General features: G+C 49.0%; 1 protein-coding gene across 4 annotated transcripts in view; it reads left to right on the top strand.

The window, feature by feature from the left end:
- DOCK2 (dedicator of cytokinesis 2) overlaps positions 1-15,555 on the top strand; it is a 1,781,615-nt gene that overhangs the window by 234,806 nt on the left and 1,531,254 nt on the right. For all 4 annotated transcript variants that reach the window (XM_063928256.1, XM_063928254.1, XM_063928255.1 and 1 more), the window contains exon 7: positions 6,781-6,916. In XM_063928256.1, coding sequence (XP_063784326.1) covers positions 6,781-6,916 — 136 coding nt within the window. The remainder of the gene's footprint in view (positions 1-6,780; positions 6,917-15,555) is intronic.

Raw genomic sequence — 15,555 nt, 5'->3', positions numbered from 1 at the left:
TTTGGATGACAGGCAGGAGGCACGTGTGGATGCGGAAGGTTTCCTGAAAAGACAAGACTTGAAGAGGTGCTGATGAATTTGGTGAATAATACCGTGAGCTCACCGAGAGCGATACTGAGGAGCTGGGAGGCACCGAGGTGCTTGGAGGCACGGAGGTGCAGGGAGGCGCTGAGGTGCCTGGTGGCACGGAGGTGCGTGGAGATGCTGAGGTACTTGGAGGTACTGAGGTGCTTGGAGGCGCTGAGGTGCTTGGAGGCACTGAGGTGCGTGGAGACGCTGAGGTGCTTGGAGGCACTGAGGTGCGTGGAGACGCTGAGGTGCGTGGAGATGCTGAGGTGCTTGGAGGCACTGAGGTGCGTGGAGACACTGAGGTGCTTGGAGGCACTGAGGTACATGGAGACGCTGAGAACACTGGAGACTGTGAGACGGAAGACACGCTGAATGCTGGAAACACTGGAGATTGTAGAACAGGGAACACGCTTGCACAAGGGAGCACTGAAGTCTATCACTAAGGAGAGACGATACTCAGGTGCCGGGCTCTGTCCGGCGTCCACCTTTGAATTCTTCGCCTTCCTCCGATTGGTGGAGGGGAGCCAGCGACGTCACCCGCCCACCACCCACGTGACAGCTGGGCGCAATGGCGGCGCCCACGCTCCGGGGAACTGTGACCACAGGAGGCGGGGACCGCCAGGAGGACCAGCGGACATGCAGGGGTAAGCGCGGCGGGCGCTGCACCTGGTATGTGACAGTACCCCCTCCTCCAGGAGTGGCCCCTGGACACTTTCCGGGTTTCGTTGGATGTTTGGAATGGAAGATCCGAACTAGTCGAGGAGCAGTGACTTCGGAAGCTTTTTCCCAACTTCTTTCCTCAGGACCATAGCCTTTCCACTCCACTAGGTACTGAAGATTCTTGAGGTAGTAGCGGGAGTCTAGAATCGTTTTGATCTCAAATTCTGTTCCACCCGCGGTCTCCACCGAGACCGGACTAGGAGACACTGACTGGAAACAATTTAAAATGAGAGGCCGGAGGAGAGAAACATGAAAAGAATTTGATACACGGAAGTGAGAGGGCAAACCCAATTTACAGACTATAGGGTTTAGGACTTGTAAAACTGGGTAAGGCCCGATGAATCTTGGAGCAAACTTCATAGTGGCCCCTTTTAGACGGAGGTTGCGGGTGGAGAGCCATACCCTGTCGCCAACTTTGTATTGAGGAGCTGCTCATCATTTTTTGTCTGCAAAGAATGGAGATTTTCTTGAGATTAGCATGAACCTTACACCAAATTTGACTGAAGTGCCGAAGAGTGGAAGTAACAGCAGGAACATCCTCTGAAGGAAGGAGTGGTAATTCTGGAATTCGTGGATGGAATCCATAATTGATGAAGAATGGGGACTCACCCGTGGAAGCTTGATACAGATGGTTATGGGCGAACTCAGCCCAGGGTAACAGCTCCACCCAGTCGTCCTGTGAAGGAGAGAGATAAATGCAGAGAAATGTCTCTAAATCCTGGTTGACTCGTTCGGTTTGCCCATTGGTTTGTGGATGATAAGCAGACGAAAACTTGAGTTTTATTTGCAACGCCGAACAGAGAGCCTTCCAAAACCTTGCAGTGAACTGTACCCCTCGATCAGAGACTATTTCCTGAGGTAACCCATGCAAGCGAAAGTGTTCTCGGATAAATAGTAGAGCCAACTCGGGAGCCGTTGGTAGACCTGACAACGGAACAAAGTGTGCCATTTTTGAGAAGCTGTCAATAATCACCCAGATGGTATTGCAACCCTTGGAGAGAGGTAACTCGGTAATGAAGTCCATAGAAATATGGGTCCATGGTTTCCTAGGAATGGACAGTGGACGAAGCAAACTGGCAGGAGGCAAACGAGGAGTTTTGTGCTGAGCACACTGTGGACAAGAGTTAACATAGTCTTGTATATCCCTCCTCATGGTTTTCCACCAATATGTCCTTCATAGAAACTCGAACATTTTCTGGACTCCCGGGTGACCGGAGAACTTAGATATATGGGCCCACTGCAGTAACTTTGGTCGAAATTCCACCGGTACAGACATTCTCCCAGGAGGAGGTCCTAGAGAAGTGGGAGCTGCGGAAATGGAAACTGGACTGAGGATTAGACTCTTCTCAAGGGAATTCTCTTCATCTGAGGCCATTAGGGAACGGGACAGCGCGTCAGCTTTGGCGTTGAGAGTCCCAGCCCGGTACTTAATAACAAACGAGAACCGAGTGAAGAAGAGCGCCCATCTAGCTTGACGGGGGTTTAGACATTGGGCATTTTTTATATACAGCAAGTTCTTATGATCGGTGTAAATAGTAATTAGATGTTTAGCACCTTCCAATAAATATCTCCATTACTCCAAGGCAGATTTTATTGCCAAAAGTTCCTAATCTCCAATAGTGTAGTTTCGTTCCGCAGAGGAGAACTTCCGAGAATGGAAACCACATGGGTGCAACTTTCCATCAGAAAAGTACTGTGAAAGAACAGCTCCAATACCGACTGAGGAAGCATCGACTTCCAAGAAGAATGGTTCTGTGAAATTTTGCTGTTGGAGTACCGGAGCTGACATAAAAGCTGATTTCAACCAAGCAAACGCTACTATGGCTTCTGAAGACCACAGACTTGGATCGGATTCCTTTTTTGTCAATGCAGTAATGGGCGCAACAATGGTGGAGAATCCCTTAATTAATTTTCTGTAGTAATTCGTGAAGCCCAGAAATCTTTGTACTGCTTTGAGAGAGAGAGGCTGAGTCCAATCCCGAATGGCCGAGAGTTTTTCCGGATCCATGCGAAGCTCCGTGCCTGAGATGACATAACCGAGAAACGGAATTGAAGGGACCTCGAAAGTACATTTGGAAATTTTGCCGTAAAGACGATTTCTTCATAGGCGGGAAAGTACCTCTTTGACCTGTACTCGGTGCTCTGCAAGATTCTTGGAAAAAATCAGAATGTCATCCAAATACACCACTACACTTTGATATAACATATCTCGGAAGACTTCGTTTACGAATCCCTGGAAAACGGCAGGAGCGTTACTGAGACCGAACGGCATTACCAGATATTCGTAATGCCGTCCCTGGTATTGAAGGCAGTCTTCCATTCATCCCCCTGTCGAATGCGTATAAGATTATAGGCTCCTCTCAAGTCGAGCTTCGTAAAAACATGGGCTCCACGAACTCTGTCAAATAGCTCCGTGATGAGTGGCAAGGGATATTTATTCTTAATGGTGATATCGTTTAAACCACGATAATCGATACATGGTCTTAATCCCCCGTCCTTCTTCACGAAGAAGAAACCCGCTCCAGCCGGGGAGGTAGAGGGACGGATGAATCCTTTAAGCAGATTAGATTTAATATATTCCGACATAGCCTGGGTCTCAGGTAGTGACAAGGGATATGTGCGCCCCCGGGGTGGCATCTTCCCTGGGATAAGCTCAATGGGACAGTCCCAGGGTCTATGGGGTGGTAACTGATCAGCCGCCTGTTCAGAGAAGACATCCGCGAACTCCCGATAGATCTTCGGAATGAGTTCATCATCCGACCTGGAAGACGCACGGAGCAGATAAACGGGTGTGATGCAACTAGAGTGACAGAACGAGCTCCAGGACAATATTTGCGACAACTTCCAGTTGACGTGAGGGTTATGAATTTTGAGCCAAGGCAACCCCAGGACAAGATCGTGGGGCATCTCCGGAATCACTAGGAACTCTAAATGCTCTTGATGCAGAGCTCTGACCTGTAGCTTGATGGGCTTTGTACGACTTGTAATAAGACCATTGGTTATTTTGGTACCGTTGATAGCAGTCAGCGTAATAGGTCTTTTGATAGACTGCAGCTCTAAACCCAGCCTCTGAACACAAGAAAGAGAAACAAAATTCCCTGCAGCCCCAGAGTCCAGTAGGGCATTAAGAGGTTTGGCAACTGACTCAGAAAACAGAGATACGGAGAGTAGACAATCCACAGTCGGAGAAGATTTGGTCGTGACCCCCAACTTGACTCCTCCAGAACAAGCTAGGCCTGCCCGTTTCCCGGACGGGATTTACAGAACTTGATAAAGTGATCTGCGGCTCCACAGTACAGGCACAGTTTACCTTCACGACGGCGCTGTCGTACCTCCGGAGACAGTCGAGATCGGTTAATTTGCATGGGCTCGTCCGGACATAGTACAACCGTTTGCCTTGGAGGAAGAAGCCGAACCCTGGACCGATCCGACCAACTACGTTCACCACCACGCTCCTGCATGCGGAGGTCTACCTTGACGCAGAGTGAGATCAACTCTTCTAGTGGATCCTGCAGACCCCTAGTGACCAGCTCGTCTTTCAGACGGTCAGAGAGCCCGTTCCAAAAGGCGGCCCTGAGAGCGTCATTATTCCAGCGTAGTTCTGAGGCAATGGTCTGGAAATGAACAACGTACTGCCCCACAGAATGGGAGCCTTGACGAACACGAAGCAAATCAGAGGAAGCGGCGGTTGCCCTGCCGGGCTCGTCGAAGATTCTTCGGAAGGACGTGATGAAATTGGTGTAATTGGAAACCAATGGATCAGATCGTTCCCATAACGGAGACACCCAATCCAACGCTGACCCTTCGAGCAGGGAAATAATATACGCCACCTTAGACCGATCCGTAGGGAAATTATGAGAGAGAAGCTTGAAGTGCACCTCACACTGGTTTAAAAAACCACGGCAATTCTTCGGATTCCCATTATAGCGGGAAGGAGTTGGAAGCTGAAGGCGTGACCTGGTACCGGCCGGAGGTTGGACGTTACTGGAAACGGCAACTGGAGCAGTGTCGGGAACTGAAACCGGAATTACGGAAGCTAAGGATGCTTGAATTTGATCCAATCGGCCGGACAATTCCTGGAGATATTGCATCACCTGGCCCTGTGTCGCCTCCTGAGTCTGAACTCGGGAAGCCAAACTTTGGATGTTCTTTCAGACAAACTTAAAAACTTTATTGCTCAAGGAAATGCGGACATTTGTGCTCATTCTTACACGTCTGGTGGTCTTGTCCCAAAGTTGTCAAGTTTTGGAGCAAGGTTACTCACCTCCTTTGTGATGTGATCAAGGTCTTAATCTCCAAGCTCCCATGGTCTTTTTTCTTTGGTTGTTCCCTAGAGAGTTTGAAAGGCCCGCAGATATAACACTTCATAGGAGTGAATATATATATGCAATATATAAATACAATTTGTTCAATGGACTCATTATGGGAGCAATTTCAGTTACATTTATTCAACCCACCATCCGGCCCACTATGTTACTGATGATTGTCAGATGTTGATGATGATTGTCAGTGATGATGATGATTGTCAGTGATGTTGATGATGATTGGCAGTGATGATGATGATGAGCACTGATGATGATTAGCACTGATAATGATTGGCAGTGATGTTGATAATGATTAGCACTGATGTTGATGATGATTGGCAGTGATGTTGATGATGATTAGCAGTGATGTAGATGATTGTCAGTGATGTTGATGATGATTAGCAGTGATGTAGATGATGATTAGCAGTGATGTAGATGATGATTAGAAGTGATATAGATGATGATTGTCAGTGATGTTGATTATCACTGACCTGGTTTGGAAGTGTTGTGGACTCAGGGTTTCTTCCGATGACCGGGAAGAGGAACCGCAACTGGGCCGCAGCAGAGATGGGCGAATGTAGGTTTTCCTCATGCAGGATTTGGATGACAGGCAGGAGGCACGTGTGGATGCGGAAGGTCTCCTGAAAAGACAAGACTTGAAGAGGTGCTGATGAATTTGGTGAAGAATACCGTGAGCTCACCGAGAGCGATACTGAGGAGCTGGGAGGCACCGAGGTGCATGGAGGCACGGAGGTGCGGGGAGGCGCTGAGGTGCCTGGAGGCACAGAGGTGCGTGGAGACGCTGAGGTACTTGGAGGCACTGAGGTGCGTGGAGACGCTGAGGTACTTGGAGGTACTGAGGTGCGTGGAGACGCTGAGGTGCTTGGAGGCACTGAGGTGCGTGGAGACGCTGAGGTGCTTGGAGGCACTGAGGTACGTGGAGACGCTGAGAACACTGGAGACTGTGAGACGGACGACACGCTGAATGCTAGAACCACTGGAGACTGTAGAACAGGGAATACGCTTACACAAGGCAGCACTGAAGTCTATCACTAAGGAGAGACGATACTCAGGCGCCGGACTCTGTCCGGCGTCCACCTTTGAATTCCCCGCCTTCCTCCGATTGGTGGAGGGGAGCCAGCGACGTCACCCGCCCACCACCCACGTGACAGCTGGGCGCAATGGCGGCGCCCACGGTCCGGGGAACTGCCGGGAGCAGCGCCGCCAGACGCCAGGACCCAGCGACCACAGGAGGCGGGGACCACCAGGAGAACCAGCGGACACGCAGGGGTAAGCGCGGCGGCCACTGCACCTGGTATGTGACATTGATGATGATTAGCAGTGATGTAGATTGTCAGTGATGTTGATTGCTTAAAATGCTGCCAATTTTATCAATGTGATCAGTGAGGTATATGTAGGATTACGTAGAAAAACATATTTTCAGTACATCTAAATGTGTTTTATCTCAGTCACCATCATTCCACATTGCATAAACTCAGGGAATACATTTTAAAACAGTTGTCATTTGTCTCTCATGGGTGTCTGAACTCCACCATACACTACACATAAACAGAAAGGGACCAGGAACTTCTCTTGGTAAAGCTCACCTTAAACTGTGACTGGGAATCTAATATTTGTGAAGCACAAGAATGGCTTATTTGCTTCATCATTCATGTTGTACTTGCAGAATCCTCGAGCTTGATTTGATTGTACGAGATGAAGATGGAAATATTTTGGATCCTGACAAAACTAGTGTGATCAGCTTGTTTCATGCCCACAAAGACGCTACGGAGGAAATAACAGAGCGTATAAAGGAAGAAATGGTAAATAACATCTCATTACATTGATAGCAAATTATGATGTTTTGCTTCCTTATGCCGATAAATTCATAATCCAAATTATTGATCCAACATTTCTCTCCATATTTTGGACATTTCATATTTTTGGATCCAAAGCCCATGGGCTAAATGTAACAGCCTGCAAAAAAAAGCAGGAAGTGTGAAACTTTGTGCAAGTCTGGACAGTTTTTAAATGATCGATCATTTGCAAGGCATAACTATATATACTTATGCTATATAAATGATTGCCGCTTTAAAAAATCCGTCCAGACTCGCATAAAATCCTGCACTTCCTGCAGGATTGTTACATTTAGCCCCATTTCTTTCTTCTGTAATCTTTAAAAAAAAAACTAAAAGTTTTGTCAGTGTTAGTTGTTAAATCAAATGTCTGACTTCAGCTGCAGCCCATAGAAGCCAGATAGGGCTGACAGTGTAGACAGATAAGGCTTACAGTATAGCCAGATAGGGCTGACGGTATAGCCAGATAAAGCTGACGGTATAGTCAGATAGGGCTGATGGTATAGCATGAAACTGCCAGTATGAACTGCTATCACAGTCCAGACTGGTAGACCCAGGTGGAGAAAACACCTTGGGACTGATTGGCGGTGATTAGCAGAGAGTGTTTCCAGTGGGAAGTCATTGCCACTGCTAGGCAGTCCCTGATGGTGGGGAATTTTACTGGGGGGCGCTGCAGCCCATAGTTAAAATCTGCCACCTTATATTTGTATACATATAGGCCCTCATTCCGAGTTGTTCGCTCGCAAGCTGCTTTTAGCAGCTTTGCACACGCTAAGCCGCCGCCTACTGGGAGTGAATCTTAGCTTCTCAAAATTGCGAACGAAAGATTCGCAATATTGCGAAAAGACTTCTCTGTGCAGTTTCTGAGTAGCTCGAGACTTACTCTGCCACTGCGATCAGTTCAGTGCTTGTCGTTCCTGGTTTGACGTCACAAACACACCCAGCGTTCGCCCAGACACTCCTCCGTTTCTCCAGCCACTCCCGCGTTTTTCCCAGAAACTGTAGCGTTTTTTCGCACACACCCATAAAACGGCCAGTTTCCACCCAGAAACACCCACTTCCTGTCAATCACATTACGATCACCAGAACGAAGAAAAAACCTCGTAATGCCGTGAGTAAAATACCAAACTGCATAGCAAATTTACTTGGCGCAGTCGCACTGCGGACATTGCGCATGCGCATTAGCGACTAATCGCTCCGTTGCGACAAAAAAATAACGAGCGAACAACTCGGAATGACCACCATAGACCCAACGTCTTAAACCTAAGACCAGTGTTCTACCCAGGCTTAAAGTTTCAGGCGGTCCACCCGTCATGAGATGCCATGCCACCCGGCACTCACAGACTTAGAGTCCCCTGACACCCGGCACTTTCACCAATTAGACCTTGTTGCAGGTGTACGCTGATTCCGGACGGACCGCCCAATGGGAAGGTCATGTGACTGTGACACGGCAGAGCTACGCCGACAGTCAGTGCCACATGATCTTCCATCGGGTGCTCTGTCCAGAATCAGTGTCCACCTACAACAAGGTCTAATTGGTGAGAGTGCCGGGTGTCAGGGGATGGACTCCTTTGGCTGCAAGGTCAGTGTTGTGGGCGGCAGGGGGCGGGCGCATGGCCTATCACAGTGCAGAGTGAGGTCTGCGTTTTCTTCCCCCTGAATAAAAGCAAGGGTGCCCTGTTCAGGCGGGAACAGTCACCTCACTGAGCAGCAGTGAACACAATTTTTCTGTTTCTCTGTTCTGTGTAGTATACACTGGGTGCTGTTAACAAAAAACAAAAACGATGTGGTTTCAGAACGTTAGGGCAGCATCTGTGAGCTGCTTAGCATTATGTGGGGGCATTATCTATTATGAGAGTTGCTTAGACTTCTGTGGTGCTAACTAGTGGGGGCATTATCTTGGAGCTGCTTAGCATTCTATGGAAGGACTGTAATTGTGTCTGTGACAAACTAATACCCCTTTCACACCGCACAAATAACCCGGTATCGACCCGGCATATTGCCGTGTCGACACGAGTGGGCGTGTGGTGTGAAAGAGGCATAGCCGAAATCCCGGGTCGCCTGACCCGGCAATTCAACCCAGGTATAAATCAGTGTTATACCGAGGTTGAATACCGGGTCAGTGGTGCGTAAACGGGCTCCCGGGTCGATGAGACCCGGGACCCGTTTACTAGATAGGGAGAGGCGGCGCGGAGATGAGCTCATCTCCCAGCGCCGCCTCGGCCCCCGCCGCCGTCTCTGCCCCCCCTCCCCCCGCTGCTATGGCAACCCGCCTGGTATATTGCCGAGTCGGGAAAGCCTGCAACAGCGGCCAATACCGGAACCCACCCGGGAAGGACCTATTTCCAAGTCCCGGGTGGGATCCGGCATTGGCAGTGTGAAAGGGGAATAATTGAACAGTATGAAGTATAAGGTCAGTTTTAGGTCAGAATTGAAACACTTTATTTTTGCAAAGGTCCCCACCTGGCTTCTTCTTGATGCCACCTGGCTGGAAAAAAATTCTGTGGAGAACACTGAAGACCCTTAGTAAAAATATTGGCATATTCATGTTTAGAATGTTTATCTGAGTAAATTTACTCTACTGTATATCAGTGGTTCTCAAACTGTGTGCAGTGGCACCCTGGGGTGCCTTGGGACACTTGCAGGGGTGTCCTGGGTTGGTGGTCAAGGACCGATTCAAATTATTTATGGTCAATGTAACAGGCAAAATTAGGGCTTGTTGCTTCTTATCATAAAATATGTGGACATACAAAAGTGAATCCTGTCCCTCACCACATAACTCAACTTACAGATGACGTATAATAGGATTTTAATACCTACCGGTAAATCCTTTTCTCTTAGTCCGTAGTGGATGCTGGGGACACCAAAAGTACCATGGGGTATAGACGGTATCCGCAGGAAACATGGGCACTTTAAGACTTTAAAGGGTGTGAACTGGCTCCTCCCTCTATACCCCTCCTCCAGACTCCAGTTATAGGAACTGTGCCCAGGGAGACGGACATTTCGAGGAAAGGATTTATTGTTAAACTAAGGTGAGATACATACCAGCTCACACCTCAAGCATGCCGCACAACGTGGCATTCAACAGAACACAAGCCAATGGCATGAACAATTGCAGCAACATGCTGACAATAAACGTAATACAACATGTGTGTAACCACAACTAATAACTGCAGATACAGTACGCACTGGGAGGGGCGCCCAGCATCCTCAATGGACTAAGAGAAAAGGATTTACCGGTAGGTATTAAAATTCTATTTTTTCATACGTCCTAGTGGATGTTCGGGACACCAAAAGAACCATGGGGTTATATCAAAGCTCTAGAACGGGCGGGAGAGTGCGGATGACTCTGCAGCACTGATTGACCAAACTTGAGGTCTTCATCGGCCAGGGTATCAAACTTGTAAAACTTCGCAAAAGTGTTCGACCCCGACCAAGTAGCGGCTCGGCAAAGTTGTAAATCCGAGACTCCCCGGGCAGCCGCCCAGTACGAGCCCACCTTCCTAGTAGAATGGGCCTTCACCGATTTCGGTAACGGCAATCCTGCCGTGGAATGAGCACGCTGAATCGTACCACAGATCCAGCGCGCAACAGTCTGCTTGGAAGCAGGACACCCAATCTTGTTGGGAGCATACAGGACAAACAGAGCCTCTGTTTTCCTAATCTGAGCCTAATCTGAGCCGTTCTGGCGACATAAATCTTCAAAGCTCTGACCACATCCAGAGACTTTGACTCAGCGAAAGTGTCAGTAGCCACAGGCACCACAATAGGTTGGTTCATGTGGAAAATTGCTGACGTGTCCTCAATTCAGCTCTGTCTTCATGGAAGATCAAATAAGGGCTCTTGTGAGACAAGGCCGCTAACTCAGATACCCGCCTTGCAGATGCCAAGGCCAACAAGATGACCACTTTCCAAGTGAGGGACTTCAACTCCATCTCCTGTAAAGGTTCAAATCAATGTGATTGAAGGAACTGCAACACCACATTAAGATCCCATGGTGCCACTGGAGGCACAAATGGACGTTGGATGTGCAACACGCCTTTCACAAAAGTCTGGACTTCTGGAAGGGAGGCCAATTGTTTCTGAAAGATAACCGATAAGGCTGAAATCTGTACCTTAATTGAGCCCAATTTTAGGCCCATATCCACACCTGCTTGTAGAAAATGGAGAAAACGTCCCAGCTGAAACTCTTCCGTAGGAGCCTCCTTGGATTCCCACCAAGAAACATATTTTCTCCAAAAACGGTGGTAATGTTTAGACGTTACCCCTTTTCTGGCCTGAATAAGTGTGGGAATGACTTCACTGGGACTACCCTTACGGGCTAGAATTTTTGCGCTCAACCGTCATGCCGTCAAACGTAGCCGCGGTAAGTCCTGGTACACGCACGGCCCCTGTTGGATGGAGATCGTGTCTGCTGAGGAAGTCTGCTTCCCAGTTGTCCACTCCTGGAATGAAGATCGCTGTCAGAGCGCTTGTATGTTTTTCCGCTCAGCGGAAAATCCTTGTGGCTTCTGCCATCGGCGCTCTGCTTTTCGTTCCACCCTGACGGTTTATGTACTCTACTGCTGTTACATTGTCCGACTGGATCAGTACGGGTAGATCTTGAAGAAGATGTTCCGCTTGCAGAAGGCCGTTGTAAATGGCCCTTAACTTCAGAACGTTTATGTGGAGACAAGTTTCCTGACTTGACCATCTTCCTTGGAAGTTTTCTCCCAACGTGACTGCCCCCCAGCCTCGGAGGCTTGCATCCGTGGTTACTAGGATCCAGTCCTGGATCCCGAACCTGCGCCCCTCTAGGAGGTGAGAGCTTTACAGCCACCACAAGAGTGAGATCCTGGTCTTGGAAGACAGGATTATCCTCCGGTGCATGTGTAGGTGGGACCCGGACCACTTGTCTAACAGGTCCCACTGGAACACTCTGGCATGGAACCTGCCAAACTGAATGGCCTCGTAGGCCGTAATCTTCTTCCCCAGCAACCGAATGCATTGATGGATTGACACTCTTGCTGGTTTCAGAATTTGTTTGACCAGACTCTGAAGTTCCAGAGCCTTTTCCACTGGAAGAAAGACTCTCTGTAGTTCTGTGTCCAATATCATTCCCAAAGACAACAACCGCGTTGTCGGAATTAACTGTGATTTTGGCAAGTTTAGGAGCCAACCATGTTGCTGAAGAACTGTCAGGGAGAGTGCAACGTTTTTCATCGACTGGTCCCTGGATCTCGCCTTTATCAGGAGATCGTCCAAGTACAGGATAATCGTGACTCCTTGCTTGCGAAGAAGAACCATAATTTCCGCCATCACTTTGGTGAAAATCCTCGGAGCCGTGGACAGACCAAACGGTAACGTTTGAAATTGGTAATGACAATCCTGTATTGCAAACTTCAGGTAAGCCTGATGCGGAGGACAAATGGGAACATCTAAATAGGCATCCTTTATGTCCACCGACATCATAAAATCCCCTTCCTCCAGACTGGAGATCACTGCTCGGAGAGACTCCATCTTTAATTTGAATTTCTTTAGGTAGAAATTTAGGGATTTCAGATTGAGGATTTGGTCTGACCGAGCCGTCCAGCTTCGGGACCACAAACAGACTCGAATAAAAACCTTCCCCCTGATGTGACCGGGGAACCCTGACGATAACCTGATTTTGACACAACTTTTGTATTGCGTCGCAAACTACCTCCCTGTCTGGAAGAGAAGCTGGTAAGGCCGATTTGAAAAACCGGTGAGGGGGAACGCCTTGAAACTCCAGCTTGTACCCTTGGGATAATATTTGTAAAACCCATGGGTCTAGGTCCGAACGAACCCAAAACTGACTGAAGGGTTTGAGACGTGCCCCCACCGGTGCGGACTCCCGCATAGGAGCCCCAACGTCATGCGGTGGAATTGGCAGAAGCCTCTAGTAGCAAGGAAGGAAGAACCTTGGCTCTTTCTGTATTTATTGGGCCGAAAGGGCTGCATCTGATAGTGATGCGTTTTCTTTTGTTGTGGAGGAACATAAGTCAAAAAAGATGACTTACCCGCGGTAGCTGTTGATACCAAATCATCCAGGTCGTCACCAAATAAGGCCTTACCTTTATATGGTAGAGATTCCATACTTTTCTTGGAATCAGCATTCCATTGGTGAATCCACAACGCTCGTCTAGCTGAGACTGTCTCTTTAAAAGCCACAATCATGTACTGAATGCTCTTTGCCAATTTAGGATCTAATCTGGAATCACTATAGTCGACACTGGAATCAGTGTCCGTGTCGGTATCAGTGTCTGCCAACTGGGTAAACGTATGTTTCTGTGACCCCGAGGGGACCTGAACTTGTCCAGTCTTTTACTAATACTAGCTACATTAGCATTCAAAGCATTCAATACCTTTACCCAACCAGGAGTCGGTGGTGCTGACATAATCACCCCCACCTCCTTTTGCGTCTCTAATACAGTCTCCTCCTATTAAGAGCACTCAGCCTCAGACATGCTGACACACGTGTAATACACACCCACAGACACACTTGGCTTATAGGGGACAGACCCACAGAGAAGCCTGTCAGAGAGACACAGGGAGAATTTGCCAGCTCACACCCCAGCGCCAAATCAATGAGTCAGAAGCGATAACTAAAATGCCCCAGACCTGTAGCGCTTTTTATATTATATAATGTTGCACCAAATAACCTGCCCCCCCCCCCCCCCATTTTGCACCCTGATACTTGTTCAGCAGTGTGAGGAAGGACCAGCAACTCTGCAGCCAGTGGAGAAGAAATGGCGCAGAGTGAGCTGTGGGGATGAAGCCCCGCCCCCTTAATGGCGCGCTTCCATCCCGCTCTTTTAAATACGGATTATACTGGCAGGGGTTAGGACAGTGTCTTACACTAATGTCCCCTCTTGCCAGACTTTTGCTGATGTATTTTAAGCTGCCCAGGGCGCCCCGCACCCTGCACCCAGAAGTGCTGTGTGTGTGAGCAGGAGCTTGGCGCGCAACGGACGTCCGCTGCGAGGTACCTCAGGGAAATACCGTCACTGAAGTCTTCTTTCTTCTTCTACTCACCTGTCTTCTGACTTCTGGCTCTGTAAGGGGAGTGACGTGCGGCTGTGGGAGCGAGCATCTGAGCGTACCCAGCGATCAAACCCTCAGGAGCTAATGGTGTCCTGTAGCCAGAAGCAGAGCCCTTGAACTCACTAGAAGTGGGTCATACTTCTCTCCCCTCAGTCCCACGAAGCAGGGAGGTTGTTGCCAGCAGCCTCCCTGAACATAAAAAAACCTAACAAAAAAGTATTTTCAGAGAAACTCAGTAGAGCTCCCCTGTAGTGCGTCCAGTCTCACTGGGCACAATTCTAAAACTGGAGTCTAGAGGAGGGGCATAGAGGGAGGAGCCAGTTCACACCCTTTCAAAGTCTTAAAGTGCCCATGTCTCCTGCGGATCCCGTCTATACCCCATGGTTCTTTTGGTGTCCCCAGCATCCTCTAGGACGTATGAGAAAAACAATTTACTTAATTTCTCTTACATCCTAGAGGATGCTGGGGTCCACATTAGTACCATGGGGTATAGACGTGTCCAATAGGAACCATTGGCACTTTAAGAGTTTGAGAGTGTGGGCTGGCTCCTTCCTCTATGCCCCTCCTACCAGACTCAGTTTAGAAAATGTGCCTGGAGGAGCCGGTGACAGCTAGGGGAGCTCTACAGAGTTTCTCTGGTGAAGTTCATTTTAGAGTTTATTATTTTACAGGGAGGCTGCTGGCAACAGCCTTTCTGCTTCGTGGGACTAAGGGGGTGAGCAGTGTCCGCCCTGCGGGGTCGGAGCCACTATCTCCGCTGACAGTACACTGAGCTCCTGAGGGGATAGATCGTTCCCTGCCACAGGGGATCGCTCACCCCAGCAGCATGCTGCCACCCCCTTACAGAGCTGAAGATTTGTGGCGAGTGAGTCACCGACCCCCCTAGCAAGTGAAGGTGGCGGCATCAGGGTAGGAGCGCAGTATTAAATGCGCTCTGGAAGCTCAGGGGTACATAGTGCGGTGCTGTGAGGGGAGCCCTGAACCAACGCCTACACCCTACACTGGTCACACAGCCTGTCGGGGTCCCCGGATCTCTGCCAGCATCAATCCTCAGGCCAGTATAATCCTATGAAGAGCAGGAAGACAGCGCCATTTTGGGGGCGGATCTTCTCCTCAGAGCGGACCCAGCAGCGTTCAGCGCCATTTTCCTGCCTGCACAATGATGTCAGTGAAGAGCAAGTTCCTCCACAGCAACTCCAGCTATCTATCACGGTACCAGGGGGTTGTAGAAGGGGAGGGGGAGGCTTCAAAATGACTGTGTAACCTATTAAGGTGCACAGTCAGCGCTGATAGGGACTCTCCCTTTATATTAAAAGCGCTGTGTGTGGGTTGGCTCCAATCTCTGTGTCTCTCTTGCCATTCTTGGGGGTTAAACTCTGTCTGTCCTGCCCTGTGTGTGTGTGTGGAGTGTCTGTGGTCTCCATTAAGCAATGTACAGGGACTCTGTGTCATATGCTGCAAAGGATATGACCTCTCAGGATGATCCCATTACATGTAATCAGGATTGCACTGGTTTAGCACAGATTCCAGCAAGGGAGCCTGAGTGGTTATCCTCTATCAAA

This window comes from Pseudophryne corroboree, chromosome 6 (genome assembly GCF_028390025.1).
Source record: "Pseudophryne corroboree isolate aPseCor3 chromosome 6, aPseCor3.hap2, whole genome shotgun sequence".
NCBI lineage: Eukaryota > Metazoa > Chordata > Amphibia > Anura > Myobatrachidae > Pseudophryne > Pseudophryne corroboree.
The sequence above is the reverse complement of the archived record's forward strand: the minus strand, read 5'-3'. Positions and strand labels throughout refer to the sequence as shown.